General features: G+C 38.9%; 1 protein-coding gene across 1 annotated transcript in view; it reads right to left on the reverse strand.

Annotated features, from left to right (window-relative positions):
* Positions 1–1,494: 1,494 nt before the first annotated feature.
* LOC121437126 (coagulation factor VIII-like) overlaps positions 1,495–22,593 on the reverse strand; it is a 157,314-nt gene continuing 136,215 nt past the window's right edge. The window contains 1 exon segment of the mRNA XM_041636966.1: positions 1,495–2,040. Coding sequence (XP_041492900.1) covers positions 1,885–2,040 — 156 coding nt within the window. The 3' untranslated portion in view covers positions 1,495–1,884.

Below are 22,593 nucleotides of genomic sequence, written 5' to 3' on the forward strand. Positions count from 1 at the left end.
AGGCGGTGGTGGGGAGGAGGCAGAAATCTTTAATAAATAAATAAATTAAATAATAAAAATAATCAACTTTATATGGAAAAACAAAAAATCCAGGATAGGCAAAACAATTTTATACAATAAAGGAACTTCTGGAGGCAACACCATCCCTGACTTCAAACTCTATTACAGAGCTACAGTAATGAAAATAGTGTGGTACTGGCATAAAAACAGAGAAGTCGACCAATGGAATCGAATAGAAAACCCGGATTTCAACCCAAAAACCTATGAACACCTCATTTTCGATAAAAGAGCTAAAAGTATACAATGGAAGAAAGAAAGCATCTTCAACAAATGGTGCTGGCATAACTGGATGTCAACCTGTAGAAGAATGAAAATAGACCCATTTTTATCACCATGCACAAAACTCAAGTCCAAATGGATTAAAGACCTCAATATCAATCTGAACACACTGAACCTGATAAAAGAGAAAGTGGGAAGTACCCTACAACATATGGGCACATGAGATTGCTTCCTATGTATAACCCCAGCAGCACAGACATTAAAGGCAATATTGAATAAATGGGACCTACTGAAACTGAGAAGCTTCTGTAAAGCAAAGGACACTGTCACTAAGACAAAAAGGCAACCTACTGAGTGGGAGAAGATCTTCACCAACCCCGCAACAGACAAAGGTCTGATCTCCAAAATATATAGAGAACTCAGGAAACTAGACTTTAAAATGCTAATTAACCCAATTAAAAAATGGGGCACTGAACTGAACAGAGAATTCTCAAGAGAAGAAGTTCAAATGGCCAAAAGACACTTAAGGTCATGCTCAACCTCCTTAGCAATCAGGGAAATGCAAATCAAGACAACTTTGAGATACCATCTTACACCTGTCAGAATGGCTAAAATCCAAAACTCCAATGATAGCCTTTGCTGGAGAGGTTGTGGAGTAAGGGGCACACTCGTCCATTGCTGGTGGGAATGCAAACTTGTGCAACCACTGTGGAAATCAGTGTGGCGGTTTAATAGTGGCATGAACAGTGTGTGTCAGTATAAATGTGGAAACCTGAGAAGGGATGCTGTCATTGAATTGGTGAGGAAATATCCTTGAAGAATGGCCCTCATAGGCTCATATTTGTGAATTCTTAGTCATCAGGGAATGGAACTACAAAGAAAGATTAGATGGTGTGGTTTTGTTGAAGTAGTTGTGCCATGTTGTAGAAAGTGTGTCACTGGGGGTGAACTTTGAGGGTTAAAAAGTCCATTCTAGGCCCAATCTCTCACTCTTCCTGCAGTCTGTGGATCCAGATGTAGAACTCTCTGTAGGCAGAAGCTGTTTGTTTGTTTCTGGCCACCCAGGCCCAAAATAATCACACAGAAACTATATTAAATAAAACATTGCTCAGTTTATTAGTTCAGGCTTCTTATTACATCTTAAATTAGCCCATTTCTATTATTTTGTATTCTACTATGAGGCTGGAGGTTTACCAGTAAGGTTTTTGTGTGTCTTTCTCCTTCAGTGGCTATATGGCATCTCCCTGACTCCACCTACTCTCACTCTATATCTCTTGCAATCTAGCTATATTCTGCCCTGCTATAGGCTGAAACAGCCTTTAAAAAAATTAACCAATGGTATCAAAACATATTCACAGCATACAGAAGGGAATCCCACATCAACTCTTCACTACTTCTCCAGCACTATGTCTGCCTACAAGGTATTATGCACCCCACCATGATAATGGAGTAAACCTCTGAAATTCTAAGCAAGTCTCAAATGCTTTCTTTGATAAGAGTTGCCATGGTCATGGTTAGTCTTCACAGCAATAACACACTGACTAAGCCAATCCTGGAACTGAAGAAGGAGGCAAAGGGTAGCAAGCAGAGGATGCAGAAGCCTCTTCAGTACAGCTGTTGGGCTTCACATCCCAGAATCTCAAGCCTCAGAGCAATTTGGTGCTCCCAGACCTGGGGGTGAATTCGAAGATATCGAGTGAGTAATGGTGGGTCTAGAGAATTTACCATAGGTGTGGATGCATCCTGATTCCCCCGAAAAACCTAAAAGAGGATAGACAGTATTTATTAACTGACTGACAAGACACAAATACCATTTATACCACCAAATTTTTGCTAGAAGCCTCAAGTTCAGTTTCTTCTTGTTCTTTCCCCTTTTTGCATCTGTCACAATGCTTATCACAACATATGAGTGACTTACTTCAATTGGCTTTTAGCATTTTAAGATTGAACTCTGGGCAATTAGGTGAATTCATGGGCCAAAAAGTTGTTTTGACTTGTAGAATTGAGATCCACCTACTTACCTGCTATGTAGAACTACTCTAGCTATGCCTTATATCTGAAATAGTTTCACCCATGTCCAAAAAATCTAAATGAAACAAAATACTTTGCCTGAATTTGTATGTTGTCAGGTAATCTGAAAGTTGGAGTCGAGACTCAACTAGTTGATGCCACAGACACTGAATTTGTTATTATAAGATGAGTATAGAGTAAACTTTCAACAAATGTTAAGTACTGTTATTATTCATATATGCTGGTTTCACACATGTTAGATAGAAAGTTGGGAGAAAGTCTAAGGTGTCTTGCCACATTGAGATTTTGGGGTTAAGTCCACTTGTAAGCCAGTTATAGTTGAGGAAATGAAAGGGCGTTGTAAACTACTTCTAGTACTCTAGAATTGACAGAGACATCTTGCTGCCTGGAAAGTCACCCAAAGTAAGTTCACAGTCAAAAACTTCAAAGAAAACACAATAATATTCACAATCCACACTCTCTACATATTTTCCATCTTTATGTGGCTTATTTTTTACTCTATTACTTTTTAATATTTATTTTATTATCTTTACTCCTTTAATCTATGACTGTCTGTACTGTGTCTCGTTTTTTCTTTTATTTTATTAGATTTAAAAAAAATACCAATCCAAATTCCCACCCCCTCCCCTCCTCCCATCCCCTCCACACACCCTCCTACCCTACCTCCTCCAATCCAAAGAAAGGGCAAGGCACCTTACCCTGTGGAAGGTCCAAGGCCCTCCCTACTAAAACTAGGCTGAGTAAGGTATACATCCAAAGAGCCTAGGATCCCAAAAAGCCAGTACATGCAGCAGAGACAAATCCCAGTGCCACTGCCAGTGGCCCCTCAGTCTGCCCCAGCCATACAACTGTCAACCACATTCAGAGAGACTAGCTTGGTCCTATGCTTGTTCCTTCCCAGTCCTGCTGGAGTTGGTGAGCTCCCATTAGCCCAGGTAAACTGCTTAAGTGGATGAACCCCTCATGGTCTTGACATATTTGCTCATATTCTCATTACTTCTACTCTTCAACTGGCCCTTGAGATCTCAGTCCAGTGCTCTGATGTGGGACTCTGACTCTGTTTCCATTTGTTGCTGGACTAAGGTTCTATGGTGATATTTAAGATAATAATCAATCTGAATACAGGGCAATGCCAGTTTGAGCACCCTCCCCTCTATTGCCTAGGGTCTTTATTAGGGCCATCCTTGTGGATTCCCAGGAATTTCTCTAGAGCCATGTTTCTTGCCAACGTCATAATGGCTCCCCCAATCAAGATATCCCTCTTCTTGCTCTCATATCTGTCCCCACTCCATCTCAACCATCCCATTCCCTCCAGTTCTCCTCAACCCTCCCCTTCTTCCCTCTCCCCCTTCCTCTACCCCCTGCTCCCATGTTCCCAACCCTGTCAGGTGACCCTGTCTCTCTCCAACCCCCAGGTGAGTCCATATATGTTTTGCTTTGAGTTCACCTTATTACTTAGTTTCTCTAGGGTCATGAACTATACACTCAATGCCCTTTGTTTATAGCTAGTATCTACTTATGAGTGAGTACATATCATATTCATCTTATTGGGTCTGGGTTACCTTACTCAGGATAGTGTTTTCTAATTCCATCTATTTGCATACAAAATTCAAGATGTCATTTTTTCTTTTTTTTTTTTTTAGCGCTGAGTAGATGTGCCATGTTTTCTTTCTTTATCCATTCTTCAGTTGAGGGGCATCTAGAATGTTTCCAGGTTCTGGCTATTACAAATAATGCTGCTATGAACATAGCTGAACAAATGCTTTTGTAGTATGAAGCTTCCATACTGATTTCCAAAGTGGTTGTTCACGTTTGCATTGCCACCAGCAATGGAGGAGTGTTCCCCTTACTCCACATCCTCTCCAGCATAAACTATCATTAGTGGTTTTGATCTTAGCCATTCTGACAGGTATCTCAGAGTTGTATGGATTTGCATTTTCCTGATAGCTAAGGAAGTTGAACATTTCCTTAAGTATCTTTTGGTCATTTGAACTTCTTCTGTTGAGAATTCTCTTTTTAGTTCAGTACCCCATTTTTTAACTGGGTTATTTAGAATTTTACTGTCTGATTTCTTGAGTTCACAATCCAGACTCTGTCTTTTCCATCTTTATGTGGCTTATTATTTTTTTACTCTATTACTTTTAAATATTTATTTTATTATCTTTACTCCTTTAATCTATGACTGTCTGTACTCTGTCTCTTTAAATACTTCATTTTATTTTTTTCTAAACCATTTACTTCATTTTATAACTCTCTATACTATTTATCTTCTCTCTCCCAAGACTATGTACATTTTTATAACACACTGTGACCCATTTAGGGGTCTTTTATGTCTGAAATTGTCTTTATTGCATATTTGTAATTATCTTTGGACCAGGAGAACTTTTTTATTTAATGTAAGTGGGCATTGCTAAGACCAACTCCACAGTCCTGCCTGCTTGCTCCATGCAGTCCAGCATGGTGGAGACATGTTTTCTGCTTCTGAGAGTCATGTATATTGCCCCATTTTTAGGCACACAGAGGATCTAATTTCCATTAAGCAAGTTGCAGCACTCTGCTCACAAAATCCATTTAAATGCTCCATAGCCAGACCTCGTCAGAGTTCATATTGGAAGCATGGCCCAGGAAGCTGCCATTTCAAAATGACATGGCTTTTTTTCTACTATCATGAAATCAGTAAGACCTCTCTTAATGGAGCCACAGAATGCTGCCAGCAAGCAAAGCCCATTTGGGAAAAAAATGCAGCTAAACTTTGTTTTTTAGTGTCTAGATTCCTTTCCAAGCCCTCTCAGGTTTTACGTAGATATAGCTGACCACATTGGAGCACCAATTTGTTTTTTTTTTTTTTTGAAATAACAAATGATTTTATATTTAGTTTCTGTTGATTACACATTAATCAATTTGGGAAAAAGAACAAAATAATTAATTTTATATTAAGCAGTTGCACTAATAATTAAATGCTTAGTACAAAGGAGCTAATGAACTTACTTAGGAAAAGTTTACCTTTTCATAGAAAATTTCCATTATCTATTGAAGTCACCACATTGTAGTTTCTATCATTGTGGGGAACTAACTGAACATCTGGGATGAGGGTAGAGAGTTCTCATAATCGTCCACAGTGGCACTGATGTCATTTTATGTGCAGTAGACTTTTTTACCATGTTGCATTGTCTGGTTTATTTAGACATAAGCATATTTAACATATCTAGATTAGTAAGCAGTGTTATTCTTAAAAAATATATATGGGGTTCCCAGCGGCAGCGGGAAGCCACGCGGCAGAACCCCCAATGCAGCGGGCGCATGTGAGCAGACCCATGGAGCCATAAAAGCAGCTGCTAGCCCCGAAGAGACGGTTGTCGGTCCTGGGGCGGGCTGGTGGAGTTGCCATGAGAAAAGCGGCTACAGCTTCCCGCTGGCGGTGACTGCAGTAACAGACATATAAACACAGGAAATAGCCATATAAGAATTTATTAAAAAGGAGAGGAAGAAAGAAAGGGGGAGGGAGAGAGAGAGAGAGAGGGAGGGAGGGAGGTAGGGAGGGAGGGAGGGAGGGAGAGAGAGGAGGAGAGAGGCAAAGCCCCGTGTGTACACCGGGAGAGGAAACAGGGAGAGAGCCATGGCGGGGTGGAGGTCAGAAGTTAAAAGGAGTGGGTTTTTGATCCTACTGCACGTACTGGCCTTGTGGGAGCCTAGGCAGTTTGAATGCTCACCTTATGAGACCTGGATAGAGGTGGGCAGTCCTTGGGCTTCCCACAGGTCAGGGAACCCTGATTGCTCTTCGAGCAGATGAGGGAGGGGGACTTGATCGGGGGAGGGGGAGGGAAATGGGAAGCGGTTGTGGGGACGAGGCAGAAATCCTTAATAAATAAATAAATTAAAAAAAAAAGGAGTGGGCGTGGCTAGGGCAGGGACCGAAAGAATAACAAGCAGTACAACGTCTATTCCCATTAAATGTCTGCCGAGGCCTCATATTTGTGAAAAAGAAAGTTCCCCATGGGATGGAGAGATGGCTCAGTGGTTAGGGAGTCCTGCTTTGCTCTTCAAGAAGAGATGAGTTTCCAGAGTCAACAAAGGCTAGTTCACAACCAATGTGACATCAGCCCCAAGGGGCCTAATGCCCTCTTTTTGCCTCTGCAGTCCCCACCCAACATGCACGTACCTGCTCCACTCACACCCATTTTTTAAAACATGAAACCTATCTTATTTAAAAGCACCTTCTACTGGCTGGAAAGATGGCTCAGTGGTTAAGAGCACTGGCTGCTCTTCCCAAGGTCCTGAGTTCAATTCTCAGCAACAACATGGTGAAACATTTGTAATGAGGTATGGTGCCCTCTTCTGGCCTGCAAAAACACATGCAGGCAAAATACTGTATATATAATAAATAAATAGTTGGCACAGAGAAACCCTGTCTCTAAAAACCAAAAAAAAAAAAAAAAAAAGAAAGAAAAAGAAAAAAGCACCTTCTACCTACTGCAGCTTTCAGTCACCTCAAGTTTGGAGTGATGGGAAGTGGGGAAGTCGACACCCAGAGTAGAACCCATGTTTTCAGACCATACATAGTTAATAATTATGGAGCAGTTGACGTGACTTAGTAGCTAAAGGCACTTGTTGCTGAGCCTGACAACTTGAGTTTGATCCTTAGAATCCACATGGTAGAAGGAGAGAGCCAAGTCCCACAAGTTATCCCCTAACCTCCCCACACCTAATGTGGCACCCCCATGTGGTCACACACATACACACACACATGCACATGAAACAAATAAAATACAACAAAAGAGTTAATGTTTCTCAACTAAATTCAGGTCTAATCTTCTTTCTCCACAGTCCCTGAAGGACCCCAGGGCCACTATGAATCCGGGTCAAGGTGGACAAGCAGCTCTTCAGGTTTCTACGAAGCCTGCACTGACAAGTCTCTGAGAGTTGTCCAGGGATGGGATGGCAGCTCTGTCTCTTCATCCCTTCACGGCACAGAGGACAGAACTTGGCACAGGAGCACATGGGATACTTCGCTGATTTACAATTGCTACACTGAAACTACAATCCTAGTTCTCCCTATGGATAGGGCATGCTGCCTAACATGAACCAAAGTCATGTACTATGGATCTGTTTCTGTGTACAAGATTATGTCAGTACATGATCTATAAGGCTTTATTTTTCATTTCTTTAGATGTGTTTTGTTCACCTTCTCAGGTATCCTTGGCTCTGTGTATGTAGTATGCAAATTATGTATACTTTATGGAACATGCATTACATGTATCTTATATACAATAAATTTTAATGCTTCTGATAAGTTGTTGGTTGTTTTGTGTATGTGCACACGTGTGTGCTTATGCATGCATGTGTGCATGTGGAGCCCGGTATTATGTGTCTTTCCTTTATCGCTACATCATGTTTTAAAAGATTTATTTTTATTTATTTATTGTGTGGCATATGTGCAGATGCCCACTGCGACCATAAGAGAGTATCAGATCCCCTGGAGTTAGAATCACAGGCAGCTGTGAGCTGTCTGATAATGGGTCCTGGAAATTGAACCTGGGTCTTCTGGAAAAGCAATAAGTACTCTCACCCACTAAGCCATATCTCTCTTACTCTCCATCCTTCCATCTTGGTTTTTTTTTTAATAATTTTTTATTAAGAAAAGAAGAAAAAAAAACATAAACAAAAAAGAAGTTTCCACCTCCTCCCAGCCTCCCATTTCCCTCCCCCTCCTCCCACCCTTCTCCCCCTCCTCCCACCCTTCTACCCCTTGGAGCACCAATTTGTTGTAAGGAGGCTGCTTGTTGGTTCCTGGCTCCTCAGCCCCAAAATAACCAAATAAAAACTGTATTAATTAAATCACTGCTTGGCCAATTACTTAAGCATATTGCTAGCTAGCTCTTACATCTTAACTAACCCATCTCCATTATTTTATATTTTTTCATGAGGTTCATGGCCTTCTGGCAAGGTTCCAGCATGTCTATCTCTGGTGGTGGCTCCATGGCTTCTCGCTGACTCCACCTCCTTTCTCCCAGCATTCGGCTTAGTTTTCCCTGCCTAATATCTACCTTGCTATAGGCCAAGCCAGTTTCTTTATTCATTAACCAATAAAAAGAACACATAGACAGAAGGACCTCCCACACCATATCTTAATGAGTCTAAAAGTTTGTACCTAATTCACTTTCCCTATTAATTTGCATTATCAAATTATGTTTTAATGTCTCTCCACTTTTTACACTTACACCTCTGTTGTGAGTTTCTTTTATGAGTCTGGTAAACAAGGAAAACTATAACTATCTAGTCTTCAGCTCCTTCAGAGATCAGAGAGGGAAATATTATTAACTGAGTAAGCAGGAAGTGCAAGAAAGCAACTTCCAAAAAATGTGAGAAATGACAGAAATAGATGGCTGCCTGAACAGTTACCCAAACTTCCTTTTCAAGGTTGGGGCATTCATCTTAAGCCTAAGGCCTACAATAGTCAACAGACTTTTCTATAAAGCAGGATTTCTTTTTTAAAAATTTTTTATTTTTCCATTCAATTATTTACACTTTCTTCCCTCCTCCCAATTCCCTCCTGCTCCCCCACACCCCCTCCTCCCTCTCCTGCCCTGCTTGAGAAAGGGCCAGGAATCCTGCCCTGTGGGAAGTCCAAGGCCCTCCCCCCTACATCTAGGCCTAGGGAGCTGTACAGAATTTCTTTAGAAGAACTGTTTTGCCTTGTTTTTACAATGTTTGGCAATCACTCTCTTTTGTGTCCTGCTTGTCCAATTACAGCAGCATACTGTCCATATGTAGAAAGTGTTTTTATTGCATATTGAAACCACTGAATTAATACCAGACGATATCAAATTGACTTTATTACTTATTCAGTTACAAGATACAATCAGGAATAGGAATCATACCATATATATCCAATCTCACACACATCCAATCTCATATGTGTGAGCCAGGTTGTCTAGCACAAGGTAATGCATAAATTGATCAATTATTGTTTGGAAATGTGCTAAAGGTCTCATAATTTCATAAAAATATATTGTATCAATAGCAAAGGTTTTTTAAAAATTTTTAATTATTTATTTAACTTTATTTTATGTGCATTGGTGTGAAGGTGTCAGATCTCGTGGAACTGCATTTTCAGACAGTTGTGAGCTGCCATGTGGGTGCTGGGAATTGAGCCTGGGTCCTCTGGAAGAGCAGTCAGTGCTCTTAACCGCTGAGCCATCTCTCCAACCCCAATAGCAAAGGTTTAAAAAAAGATTTTCCATCATGTGTCAAGAAGCCAAGGAAATTATAAAGAAATGTCCTACTTGTTTTTTATACAACCAAACACACTACCTACAGGAAGTAACCCCAAGGTTACACAAAAGAATGATATCTGGCAGATGCATGTGTTCCATTTTATAAAATTTGAAAAACAAAAATACATACACCTCACCATTAGTACCAATTTAGGTTTTCAATGGGTAACTGCTTTGAGTTTATAAAAGGTTGATTTGGTAGTTACACATTTGCCAGAATTTATGGTGATCATAGGTATATCTGTACAAATGAATACAGACAATGCTCTTGGATATGACTCTAAGAAAATAAAACAGTTTTTTGATTATTATAATATAAAGCATATTACAGGTATACCACACAATCCTATAGGGCAGACAATTATAGAAAGATCAAATCAAACTCTAAAGGATATGTTGAATAAACAGAAAGGGATGATAAAGACCTCCAGAAGTAGACTGCATGCTGCATTATTAACTTTGAAAAGGTACTATAATTTCTGCTGGGTCTATTCTTTCTAATTGACAAAGTTTCAATTTTCTTTTTAGAATTAACTCAGAGACATTTTTCACATAAGTTTTTAAATTTTTACTCAGCTTATGTGGTAAAAAGATACATTCTAAGGTAATATCTTCCCACTGCATTAAAATTCCTGTAGGGGAATGTTTGGAGGGTTATATGACCAGAATGCAATTAAGATTCATATCCACACAATCCATATGTGTCTTCTGTAATTTCTCTTAGATCAAAACCAATTCTCTCTCAGCTTTAGCTGATAATTTCCTGGGACCATTAAAGACCTTGTTACTATCTATGGTTTTGTTTAAATTAATCAGTTTACCAGGTTTTATCACAACAGTGGGGCATAGATGGAAAATGTCTCCTAGCAATCTTTGAAAGTCATTAAGAATCAGCAATTGTTCTCTGCTAATTTGCACCTTTTGGGGTCTAATTTTTTGTAAACCTATCTCAGCCTAAATAATTAATAGAATCTCCTCTTTGTATTTTTTGGGAGCAATCTGTAATCCCCCACAAGACAAACTTTTCTGTTTTTTTAATTTATTTTTTATGAATACAGTATTCTGCCTGCATGTATGCCTGCATACCAGAAGAGGGAACCATATCTCATAGCAGAGATCAATTGCAGATTGAGAGAGCCCATTAGCTGAGTCACCCTACTAACAGCTCTTAGATCTGTTACCATTTTCCATATTTCTTTTAAACAACAAATATAGGAGAATTCCAAGGGCTGATTGATTCTTCAGTATGCTGAGCATCTACTTGTTCCTGTACCAGCTGTTCTAAAGCCTGCAATTTCTCAGTTGTTAAGGGCCATTGCTTAACCCATACAGGTTTGTCTGTCAACTATGTTAAAGGCAGGACTATTGGTGCCTTTGAAATAGCAGCAGCTGTTGTGCCCTGTTTGTGTACAACCTGACTGGTCAGTAACCATTCTTTACAAAATTTTGTAGTATTTTTTCCCAGAAACATATGTTAACTTATGGTTTGTTTCTAAGAATGGGGTAATGTTAATCTGAGTATTCTATTGCTGTAACAAATCATATCACCACAAAAATCATTGCTATCTTAGCAATCATGGCTTTAATTTTCCTCTGTCATTCCGCCTCTATACTTATACATTTGACCCATCTTGTTCTCAGTTTTACATGATATAATATTCCAACCCTAAAACCTCCTGAAGAGGCCAATTTGGATGCCAAAATATTGGTGAAATTATTGTTACATCTGCACCCATGTCTACCAGACCTTCAATGGCAATGCCATTTATTTGTATTTTTAATATTGGTCTTTGTTCATTTATAGAAGTTTGCCAAAATCTCACTTTATGGTTTCTCCTGATTTTAGTTTTCTCTTCTATAGCTGTTCTATTATCCAGAGCAGTATGGTTTCTTACAATAGGCATTAGTTTTTTAATTGATCTGGGAGGGAGTTTCATCTATGATGGCAGGAAATGATTGAACTGGATTTGGCATAGGGGCCTGTGAGAAGCCCTTCAAGGACTTTCCAGATGGTAAAGGATTACCTTGAATATCCTTTATTTACCTACCTTCATCAGTCCAATGCCTGCCTTTGCTACACCTTCTGCATAATCCAGCATGGAGGGACATTCTGAATGAATTCTGCTTAGAAAAAATCTTTGTTTCTAGGAATGCCTTGTTTACATTACATATCTTTTTAGGTGACCTTGCTTGCTATAATTAAGACACTTGACATTTTAATTTTACTTCAAACCTCTGGAAATCACGTCTTTTATACAAGTATCATCATGGTCATGAGATTCAATATTGATTGTATCTCACATCCAGTCCTCCAAGAGTGCTGATCTTGCTTTTAATGACCTAATTATCCATTTGCATAGAGAATAGGCATTTTCAGATTCAGAGATTTAAGTATTATTTGTCTCGTTTCTGAATTTGGTATCATGCTATTTACTGCTGATGTCAATCTTTGTAATAAGTCCATGAAGGTTTCTTTTGGGCCCTATATGACTTTAGTAAATTATTTAGTCTTCTTTCCTATTTTTTAAATTCTGTCCCAAGCATTCAAAGCTGCTGCATGGCACAAAGCCAGGATGTGACCATCCTTTAGGTATTGCATTTGCATAGTATCATAATCTCTTTACCCAAGAAGTTGATCTTGGGAGATTCCCATACCTCTAGCTTACTCCATTGTTCAATAGTCCTACTCTCTTCTCTGAACCAGTTACTCCATTGTAATTGTGGAATAGTTTTAATTGTAATATAAAGCTCTAAAACAGCTTTAACCAATTATATCCAGTCTTTAGGGATAATTCTATTACAAACTGACCATGAGGTTAACAATTGCTACACAAAAGGTTTATTCAAGTCATATGAGACCATTGCTTCCTTGAATTTCCTTAAATCTAACATTGGCACAGGAGTCTATTCAGGTTTTACAGAGTTTCTACCATTTGGCAATTCTTGTAAGGTTATTGGATATATTAAGGTTGTTTGTTTGAAAATCTTAGGCTGTTCCTCTCTAACCATATAATGTAATGCTGAAAATGATTCTTCATTAAATTCCTCTGTCTGGAGTTGAATATCTCTATGATCTGTTTTAAGTTTTTCTAAAACTTGTATCAGCACCCAGATTAACAAACTTTTAGTGATAAAAATGATAAAGCTGATAATGTTTACAATTGGCATTACATAAATCCCATCTAAAATAGGTATTGTCTCATATATTTATTACATTCTCAAACTGTCTGGGATATTATCATACAAAGACACAAATCCCCCCAATGTAATAGTGTTTCCTATCTTTTGAAGATTTATTTATTATTTATGTATACAGTGTTATGTCTGCATGCATGCTACAGGTCAGGAGAAGGCACCAGATCTCATTACAGATGGCTGTGAGCCACCATGTGGTTGCTGGGAATTGAACACTGGAAGATCAGTGCTCTTAACTTCTGAACCACCTCTTCAGCCCATGTTTCTTATTTTTAATGTGAGAAAAATCTCTCTTTTGGGGCTGGAGAGATGGCTCAGTGGTTAAGAGCCTCATCTTCCAAAGGTCCTGAGTTCAATTCCCAGCAACCACATGGTGGCTCACAACCATCTGTAATGAGGTCTGGTACCCTCTTCTAGCCTGCAGGCATACACACAGATAGACTATTGTATACATAACAAATAAATATATATATATATATATATATATATATATATTTTAAAAAAATAAAAATCCCTCTTTTATCTAATTCCTCCCTTTAAAAATTCCCAATTTTCTCACTGAATCTGCAGCTGATGATGATGAAGATGTAAGGCTTACTTTTGCTGCATAGAACAGTTAAACTTGACTGGATTTCAATGTATCTATCTAGTTTGGCAGCAGCCTGAGAAGGGGGTTCAGGGAGAGCCCACCAAGAAAGTAGAAAGAACAACATAGATGGTAGGGTGGTGACTCCAGCCACATGTATCTCTGGCCTAAGCTGGTGATTGTAAAGCCACAGGCAAACAGCTTTCTCATGAACTCCTACCCCAAACATTGGGTGCCAGGTATAGTACAAATAATAAAATCTCAGAGACAGATATTGGGGCTCAACCTGAAGATCAGAAAAGCAAAGCAGCCCAGCCACTAGCTCTTACCTCTACCTCAGACCGAAATGGATGATCTTGACTCCACAAATCCTCAAACTGAGACTGAGACCGCTCTCCTCCTACCTTATATTCTTCTCTAGTGTTGGGATAAAGGGTGTGCACCATAACTGTCTGGCCTCTATGACTAACTAGCTATAGGAGTGTGTGAGGCTGCACTGTCTCAGTATTTTCTCTGAATTTGTCAATTGATAATGGGGCTAGACATTGTTGATGTATTTAATACTTATATATTGTATATAGTTATTGTACTTATTTTTTTATATTTTTTTCTTATATTATAACCTCATTTATTGTTTTAGACAGAAAGTATAAATGTGGTGATATCATGTCTGTTCTCAAAAAAAGTTTTCCTGAAGATCAGAGAGCATAGCTAGCTACTCATCAACCAACTATACAGGTCTGGAGGTCTGTACAGACAGACAGTAAGTGATATGAGTAGGCAGAGAGAAGAATATAAGGTGGAAGGAGACAGTAGTTCAGCCCCCCTTTTAGTTAAAATGCTAAAACCCAATTGAAGTAAGTCACTTACATATTGTGATAAGCATTGTGACAGATGCAAAAAGCAGAAAGGACCATAAGAAAGAGGAATCATATATGAGTGACTGAGAGCAGGGAGAAACTTGAGGCTTCTAGCAAGAATGTGGTAGTATAAATGGTATTTTTTGCCTCATCAGTCAGTTAATAAATACTGTTTATCCTCTTTTAGGTTGCATGAGTTCTAATTGGTCTTAATAAAATCCCAGAGCCAGATATTGGGAAAGGAGCATGCTACAACAAACCCTTACCTTGCTAACTCCTCAGCCAAAAAAGGGGAAAGTTCCTGTCTCCTCTCACCATATATTCCTCTCTCTGTCCCAACATATTACTTCAGTCTATCTTTACAGACCTTCTAACCACTAATATTAACTAGTGGCTAGCTCTGCCCTCTGATCTTTAACCAAGCTTAATTTGTTAGAATACAAACAAGATATCACTACAGTCAAGCTATCTGGAAGATATTCAGACCAACTGAACTATTCAGAAAGACTACTTTCTAAACTGTTGAACTATTTACAAGCTGTGCAGTGTGCTCCAGGTGTCTTGCATTCATGAGCTGCATGATTATCCATGTTGTGATAAGCTTTGAGAATACAGCTGTCTTTGGGTCATTTCTGCTCTTGAAAGCTCTCACCCAGATTCCTGAGATTAATCCCAATAAAATTCATCCATAAAAGCTGGACTTTGGTGGTATCTTTAATCTGAGACTGATTCTATCTGGGATGAGTAGACATTTATTTATATCTCCCTAGGAACAGTATCATACAACAATATAGCATGGCAAATATACTGTAAATATTTGTTGTATTAAAGTCTGTGTGCTTGATCAAACTTCTGAGGAACATTAAGGTTCCAGATTTGGGATTTTGGGTGGTGCAATTTTATGACATATTTGGAGGCTTGATCATCTTTCATTAGACACAACTCATTATATCCTTTTAAACTTTTATTTATAAAAATTACAAGTCTAGAGGAATTAAAGGAATGATACATTGAATATGCTTAAGTCCTTCATCTAGAGCTACCAGTTATTAGAATATGAATATTTATATTCTCTCTCCTGTTTATTTTTTAAAATTTTATTTAATTATGTGTATGTATGATGTATGTGTCTGTCTGTCTGTCTGTCTGTCTGTCTGTCTCTCTCTCTCTCTCTCTCTCTCTCTCTGTGTGTGTGTGTGTGTGTGTGTGTGTATGTGCACATAAGTGCAGGTGTCCATAGAGGTCAGAGGCACTGTATTCCCTGGAACTAGAGTTATATGTGGTTGTGAACTGCTAGATTTAGTTCTGGGAATTGAACTCAGATCCTCTGCAAGAGCAGTATGCAATCTTAACTATTAATCAGTCTTCGCAACTCCCTCCTTGCCACCATTTTTTCCTACCCTCTCTTTCTGTACACACACACACACACACACACACACTACACACACACACACACACACACACACTCTTTTTCTTGCACAATTTGGAAGGAAATTATAAATACCATATATACTAAACATTTCAGCATTGAAAACCTGAGAAAGGGATCATTTTTCTATATACCACAGACTACAATTATTATGACCAACAAATGTAGCATTAATGCAATATTATCTGATAATTGAAGTTTTCAGTTATTATAATAGTATCCTACATAGTATTTACTATTTAGAATATAATAAAAGATCATATATTGCATTTCTTGAATCACTTTTAAATTTTCTTAAATCTAAAATAGGGAGCTGAGAAGATGGTTCAGTGAATAAAGCTTTTGCTGCACAAATGTGAGGCCTGGCATTCATATCCCTTGCACTCAAGTAAATGTGAAATGGATATTTAACCCATCTGTAATCTCAACTCTCAGGAGGCAAAGACAGGATATCTCTAGAGCAAGCTGACAAGTTAGACTAGCCAGAATTAGTTATCTCCAGGGTAAGCAAGAGACCCTGCCTCATAATAAAGTGGAGAACAATAAAGGAAGATACTTAATATAAGTTTTTGGTTTCTGTACACATACATATACTTCCCACCTACATGCATATGCAAAATTAAAAAGCAACTCCAAAATTAGATTCATAGTCTTTGCTCTTTTTCATCCATTGTGACACTGACATCTTTAATAGTCCAGAATATGTATGGTAAAGCGTGGTCAGAAATCCTAAATTTAAATGACTTCTTATTAGATAAGTAGAATATGTGTCCTTTCTGCACTGCATCAAAGGACACTTGATATGCCAGTCTGTCCCATTATTAATGGTCCTAAATTTGATCACTTGGTTAAGATTGAGACACTCAAAGCTTCTATTACAAAAGTTATCAAATTCCACTTTCTTAACAATCTGTGGGGTAAACTTAAATACCATGTCAATGTTTTATTTCTCAACAAACCTTCACCCAGTGGTTTTTATTATTCATTCAATTTCTTTACAAATATTAAATGGTACAGGATGATTTCCAATTAAATTTATCATAATTTTGTTGAATCTTTTATATTTATTAGCCAATATTATTCTGTGTGGAAGTAGAAGCTCACTTTCTCCTTTTATTAATTTATTTTTTACTGTGATTATGAATTCATGTATTCTTTCTTTATTATATGTGTTATAATCTATTACCATCATTATTCTTTTTGACTGGCCCAAAATAAACTATGTATTTCAGGATGACCCCAGATATAAGGCATTCCTCTTACCTCAGCACCTTAGTTCTACAGACATGAGTCAATGCACCCTGCCATTATCTTTTTGATTTTCAAATTTTCTCAAAGTTGGCTAACAAAAAGCTCTTCAAGTGAACTATGTTCTTTTTAGAACCCCATTAGCCTTATATTCTGGCACATGGAGATGTTTCAAGATTGCCAGGAAGTTTACTTGTCTCAGAAATTGTCATTTCTCAAAAAATCCCAAACTCCTTTACTGGAAAATGGTAGAGACCAACCAACATCTGGACATGATGTGCTCACTGCTTTTATGGTTCATTATTGCTAGGCTCTCTCAGTGTACAGCGCTATTAGTTCTTTTAAATTTTTTGAGTTTGTATTGGTACTTGAAGTTCAGGTCTAGCATTTCTTATACTCATTATATTCACTCTAGTGCTGTGAAAATAAATTAGCCCAAACTCGGTGGCTAAAAATGAACATATTCTTTCAAAGTTCTACAGGCTCAAAGTCTTGAGCCTGAAGCAGAGGTCTGAGAAAATTAGTAAAACACAGTTACATTTAAAGCGTCTATAATATCTACTAACTTACTCTTGGCCAAAATGAGTTGTATGGTCATACAAACAATCAATGAGGTTTTAAAGGAAAGAAGAAATAAAAAAGATTAAGAAAAACACATGAATTCAATATTCCTATGTCATATTTTCTGTTACATTTATTACATTTTCTTGTTCTAACAACAAAGGATAATTTTTGTAGGTAAAGGTGAACATTTGGGGTGGTTTACTAGATTTCTCAATTCAGAAGTACCCTCTACTGTTAATGAAATGAGGTGCAGCTTCTTTAACTGCTAGAAATAGAAGAGGTGTGTACCTAGTGACTTAGTGGTTTTTGTTTCCATAGTTCTCTAGCTGAATATAGCGGACAATGAGGAATACTGAGAACTCAAGAACAATTGCAGTGGGTTTTTGATCCTACTGCACGTACTGGCTTTGTGGGAGCCTAGGCAGTTTGAATGCTCACCTTAGGAGACCTGGATAGAGGTGGACAGTCCTTGGGCTTCCCACAGGTCAGGGAACCCTGATTGCTCTTCGAGCAGATGAGGGGGGGGGGGACTTGATCGGGGGAGGGGGAGGGAAACGGGAAGCGGTTGTGGGGACGAGGCAGAAATTCTTAATAAATAAATAAATTAAAATAAAAAAAAAAAAAAAAAAAAAAGAAATCACTTTATAAAATCTAAGCAGCATGTTTTTAAGTGACACAGTTCCAGTTCCATTACCATGGCTGAGGCTACAAATGCTGCCATGGATAAACAGAACTGTCAAATCTTGCCAAGACAGGGTAAGACAGTTTTGAAAAGTCTCTTGTCTGTTAAATATAATCTGTCAGTTATTCTAGGCTTTAGTCAAAGTTGGTTGCTTCAATGCTGAAAACATGAGTTTGGGTGATTGCCCAGGCAGCCAGTTGTCTCTGTGATTTGTTGTATGTTTTGAAAGTTGTTTGATTGCACTTCCTAATTACTCAGGCAACATTTTTTCCCTTTTCGGATCTATTATGGGGTTGAAGACTAGGTAAATATAGCAACTTTTCTCTCATGACTTGTCCAAGTTATTTATTATGCAAGACTTGGGCTAGTTAGGATAGGATATTTGTTTTTATTGTATATAATTTTGTAGTAGGTTTAGAATGCTCTTATTTAAACAAAAGGGAGAGGTGCTGTGGGAGGACCTTCGCTCCTTCAGCCAATAGCCACTGAAGTACGAGCCCACTGTGCTGTTGTGGGCTCGTACTTCAGTGGCTATTGGCTGAAGAAGCTGAAGGTCCTCCTGCAGCACTGCCAAGTTATTTCTTATTCTGAGCCTACAACTTGCCAAGGTAAGCATAAAAGAGAAGAGGGAGTAAGGCTTGTACTATTACAGGATGGTTGTTACTGATGTGTCCTTATGGCCTAAGGCCCACTGAAACCTGCCACAGCTGAAATAGACATTGCATAGATGGAGACTGTATGTCTCTGCACAGGAGTTATTTCAGAAGCTCCATCAAATATGAATTCCTGGGGATGGGTGGTAGTGGTGGTGGTGTCTTTGGGACTTGCCCAGTCTTAGTTTTCACCAGCCAATTCTAAGGCAAAGTACTGTTCTTACTACTCTGTCCTACCCACAGTGAATGAGGTCTTGCTTTATAATGCTGTTCAGCATTGGGGTACTATTGGTAAACGTGGCCTTTGGACACAAAATTGATGATACTATGGGTGGCTCCTCAGATTTTAGCAGTGTTGATAACCTGTACAGTGTCAAAGGCAGCCTCAGCCCATATCACCCACTTCCATAACTTTCAGGCTGAAGCTTGAGTCAATCCTACTAGTGTACAAGTATACTATAGGTACTGGAGCCAGTCCATAAACTCCATCTGGAAATTTTGGCCTTCATACAGGGTCTTCAGCATTGGGTTTCATCACAGTGGGCCTGAAAATAAGCTCCAAAGCAAAGTCAAAAGCTGTGCTAGCTTTCATGCTCTACTCCTCAGCAGGTGGAATCTTCCTCCCTATCTGTCACCAGGGATTGGAAAAGGGGTTTCAAAGAATGGTGGAATTGGTCTCTGTCATGCTGTCTTAACTCAGTTCTAGCATCTCAGAACTTGGGTTTTGGCCTGATAATAGAAGGCTTAATGTATTACTCAGCATCAGCTTTCTCTGTCAGACCAGGAATTAGATTGCAAGTCTAAGGCCTGATCTTAAGTCTTCTCTCATCCTCAACTCTCTCTAAGCTGTGCTGCTTAAAGTTAAGGGAGGCAGGTCAGAGGCAACGCCTTCCTTCCTGCTTTCTTTAATATATCTTGACTTATTTATTTTTATTATTTTTATTTTAAAACAATCATTTTATTTTAGATATCAAGACCAGTTCCCCCTCTTCCCTTATTCCCACTCCCCAGACCTTCTCCCCACCTCACACCCATCCACTCCTCAGACAGGGAAAAGCCTCCCATAGAGAGTCAGCAAAGTCTTTGGCTTATTTTTTAATAGCAAAAGCAGGCACTATAGTCTCTCATTTGCTTTCCTTAACTCATGTGAAAGTAATTTATATATGATTAACTATTCAACTTGATGTGTCTCAGTGGAGATGGTTAATGAAGCAGCTTAGGCAGCCACCATCTTTTTCTGCCTTCCATTTTGATATGTAACACTTTGTTGTTATTAATTTATTTAAAGTATTTTATTTTTGTTTTTTTTTTTTGAGACATGGTTTCTCTGTCTGTCCTGGAGCTCTCTCTGTTGACCCAATTGGCCTCAAATTCATAAAGATCCATCTGCCTCTACCTCCTGCATGCTGGGATTAAAGGTGTATGCCACCATCATCAAGTTTAGAGCCAACTTCTTAAGGATTCTAATGGAGACTGGAGACCAGCTGAGACACCCAGTCAGAGACTGAACAACTACAGGATTCTTGGACATTCTGTCTGGAAATAGCCATTGTTGGACTAGCCAAAGTCTATAAGTTACTCTAATAATAAATCCACTTTACACAACTCTCTCTCTCTCTCTCTCTCTCTCTCTCTCTCTCTCTCTCTCTCTCTCTCTCTCTCTCTGTTCCTATGGAGAATATTGACTAATACACCCATCTTGTTGATCAAGGGTGTTCTGGAGACCCCCTAAACAATACACTCTATTGTTATTGCTGCTGGCTCAGGTCTACTGCCTTGGAGTTATCAGGCTCGGGTACACCCTGAATTGCAGAGGACCTGGCTCAGGCTTACTCCCTCAGAGGTCCCAGACTCATGCTCGGACCTGCAGAGTTTCCAGGTTCCTGCCTATTCCATTTGATGTCCCAGACCAATGCCCAGACCAACATGGGTTCTGGCTCAGGCCTACTCCCTCTGAGGTCCCAGACTCATGCCTGGCCCTGCAGAAATCTCTGGTTCCTGCCTACTCCCTAGGAGGTCCCAGACTCATACACAGACTGGCAGAGGTCCTGGCTCAGGCCTAGTTCCTGGGAGTTCCTAGACTCATGCCCAGACCCACAGGGGTCTTGGCTTAGGTCTACTCCCTTGAAGGTCCCAGATTCACATCTGGACTCTCAACAGTCTCTGGCTCTGTCTCACTCACTCAGTGGTTACTTCCCTGTACCTGTTCCAGTGGAGATCTCTGATTCTGGATCGTCTATTATTTTTAATAGATTCTTGAGAATTACTTGGTCTATACTGCTGGCTAATTCTGAGAAAACTTACCCTTCTCAGATCTCTGTGATGGATGTTGACATCCCCAACAGGCCAGGGACAGAGGAGGTCCTTTCCTCTGTTCCCTCTTAGACAACCTGATTACTCAGTCTTTTCTCATTATAAATAGTTCCCCAACCCCAATATTGGGCAGAGATATGTCTAAATTACTCTTTCCCTTTTTTTTTCATCCAACTCCTTCTGGAATTGCCCCTCTCCTTCCAGCCTTTGAAGAGTCTCCTTGTGTACTAGCTGATACTAATGCTTCACCCTATCCTCTTCCAGACTCCCCCTTTGACACAAAAGTATGGGGTACCTCCTTTCCTTCAGTGGCTTCCCATCATCATCTCCCCAATTAATATCATTCTCTACTTATTACTTTTCTGTTCTAGACCTTAAGGATGCTTTCTTTACCATTCCTTTATACCCAGATTCACATGATCTGTTTGTTTTTACCTGGGAAGACCCTGACATGAGAAATTGTCTCAGCTTATTTGGACAGTCCTTGCCCAGAGGTTCTGAGCTCTCTCCCATTTCTTCAGCCAGGCTCTGGGCACTGACCTCCTTTGTCTTGACCTGTCTCCCAACTACTTAATCCAATTATGTAGATGACCTCCTATTATGCAGCCCCTTTCTCTCACTGTCATAGCAACATACTATTCAACATCTTAAATTTCTAGGGAAATAAAGGATAGGATACAGAGTCTCCCACTATAAAGCTAAGCTTTCTTCTGTTCCAGTTAAACATCTAGGATTTCTCTTATTCCCCAACAGCTACAAAGCTCACTCTTAATGGCAGACATTACTTATAGTCCCTCACATCTCCAACCACAAAATAAATTCTCTCCTTCCTTGGCCTGGTAGAATACCTTAGAACCTGAATTCCCAAAGAATTCCTTATTCTATTTCCCTCCATTCTGATATTTATGCTGTTGTCATATATTCTAAATAAACCATCAATCCAACATCATAAGTTGGTTATCTCAAGTGGTTTTTACAGTAATAGAAAACTGACATACCACACCATGGTTAATTTTTGGTTTAAAAATTATTACAAACTGGGTTGGAGAGATAGCACAGCAGTTAAGAGCATTGGCTGCTCTTCCAAAGGTTCTAAGTTCAATTCTAGCAACCACATGGTGGCTCACAACCATCTGTAATGAGATCTGGTACCCTTTCTGGCCTATAGGCATACATATAGACATAACACTGAACATATAATAAATAAAAAATTTTTAAAAAGTCTAATATTTTAAAAAATATTACAAACTACCACAGATAATGTAAACATGCTCATGGCATACTAAGACCTTGTGTTATGCTTGTACTTAGTATACTTTGTTGAATTATCTAGAAAATCTACATCAAGCTTGAAGAGTATATGGACCACTAGAGCTAAAGTTAATAAGGTTTTGGAGTCTAGCCTTGCTAGTAAGCATAAGAGCATCATTAAGCATTTTTCAAAATACAAAAAGAAAACCAATTCTATATGACTTCCAT

This window comes from Microtus oregoni, unplaced genomic scaffold (genome assembly GCF_018167655.1).
Source record: "Microtus oregoni isolate MIOR12 unplaced genomic scaffold, Mior012 000050F_ref0000143, whole genome shotgun sequence".
NCBI lineage: Eukaryota > Metazoa > Chordata > Mammalia > Rodentia > Cricetidae > Microtus > Microtus oregoni.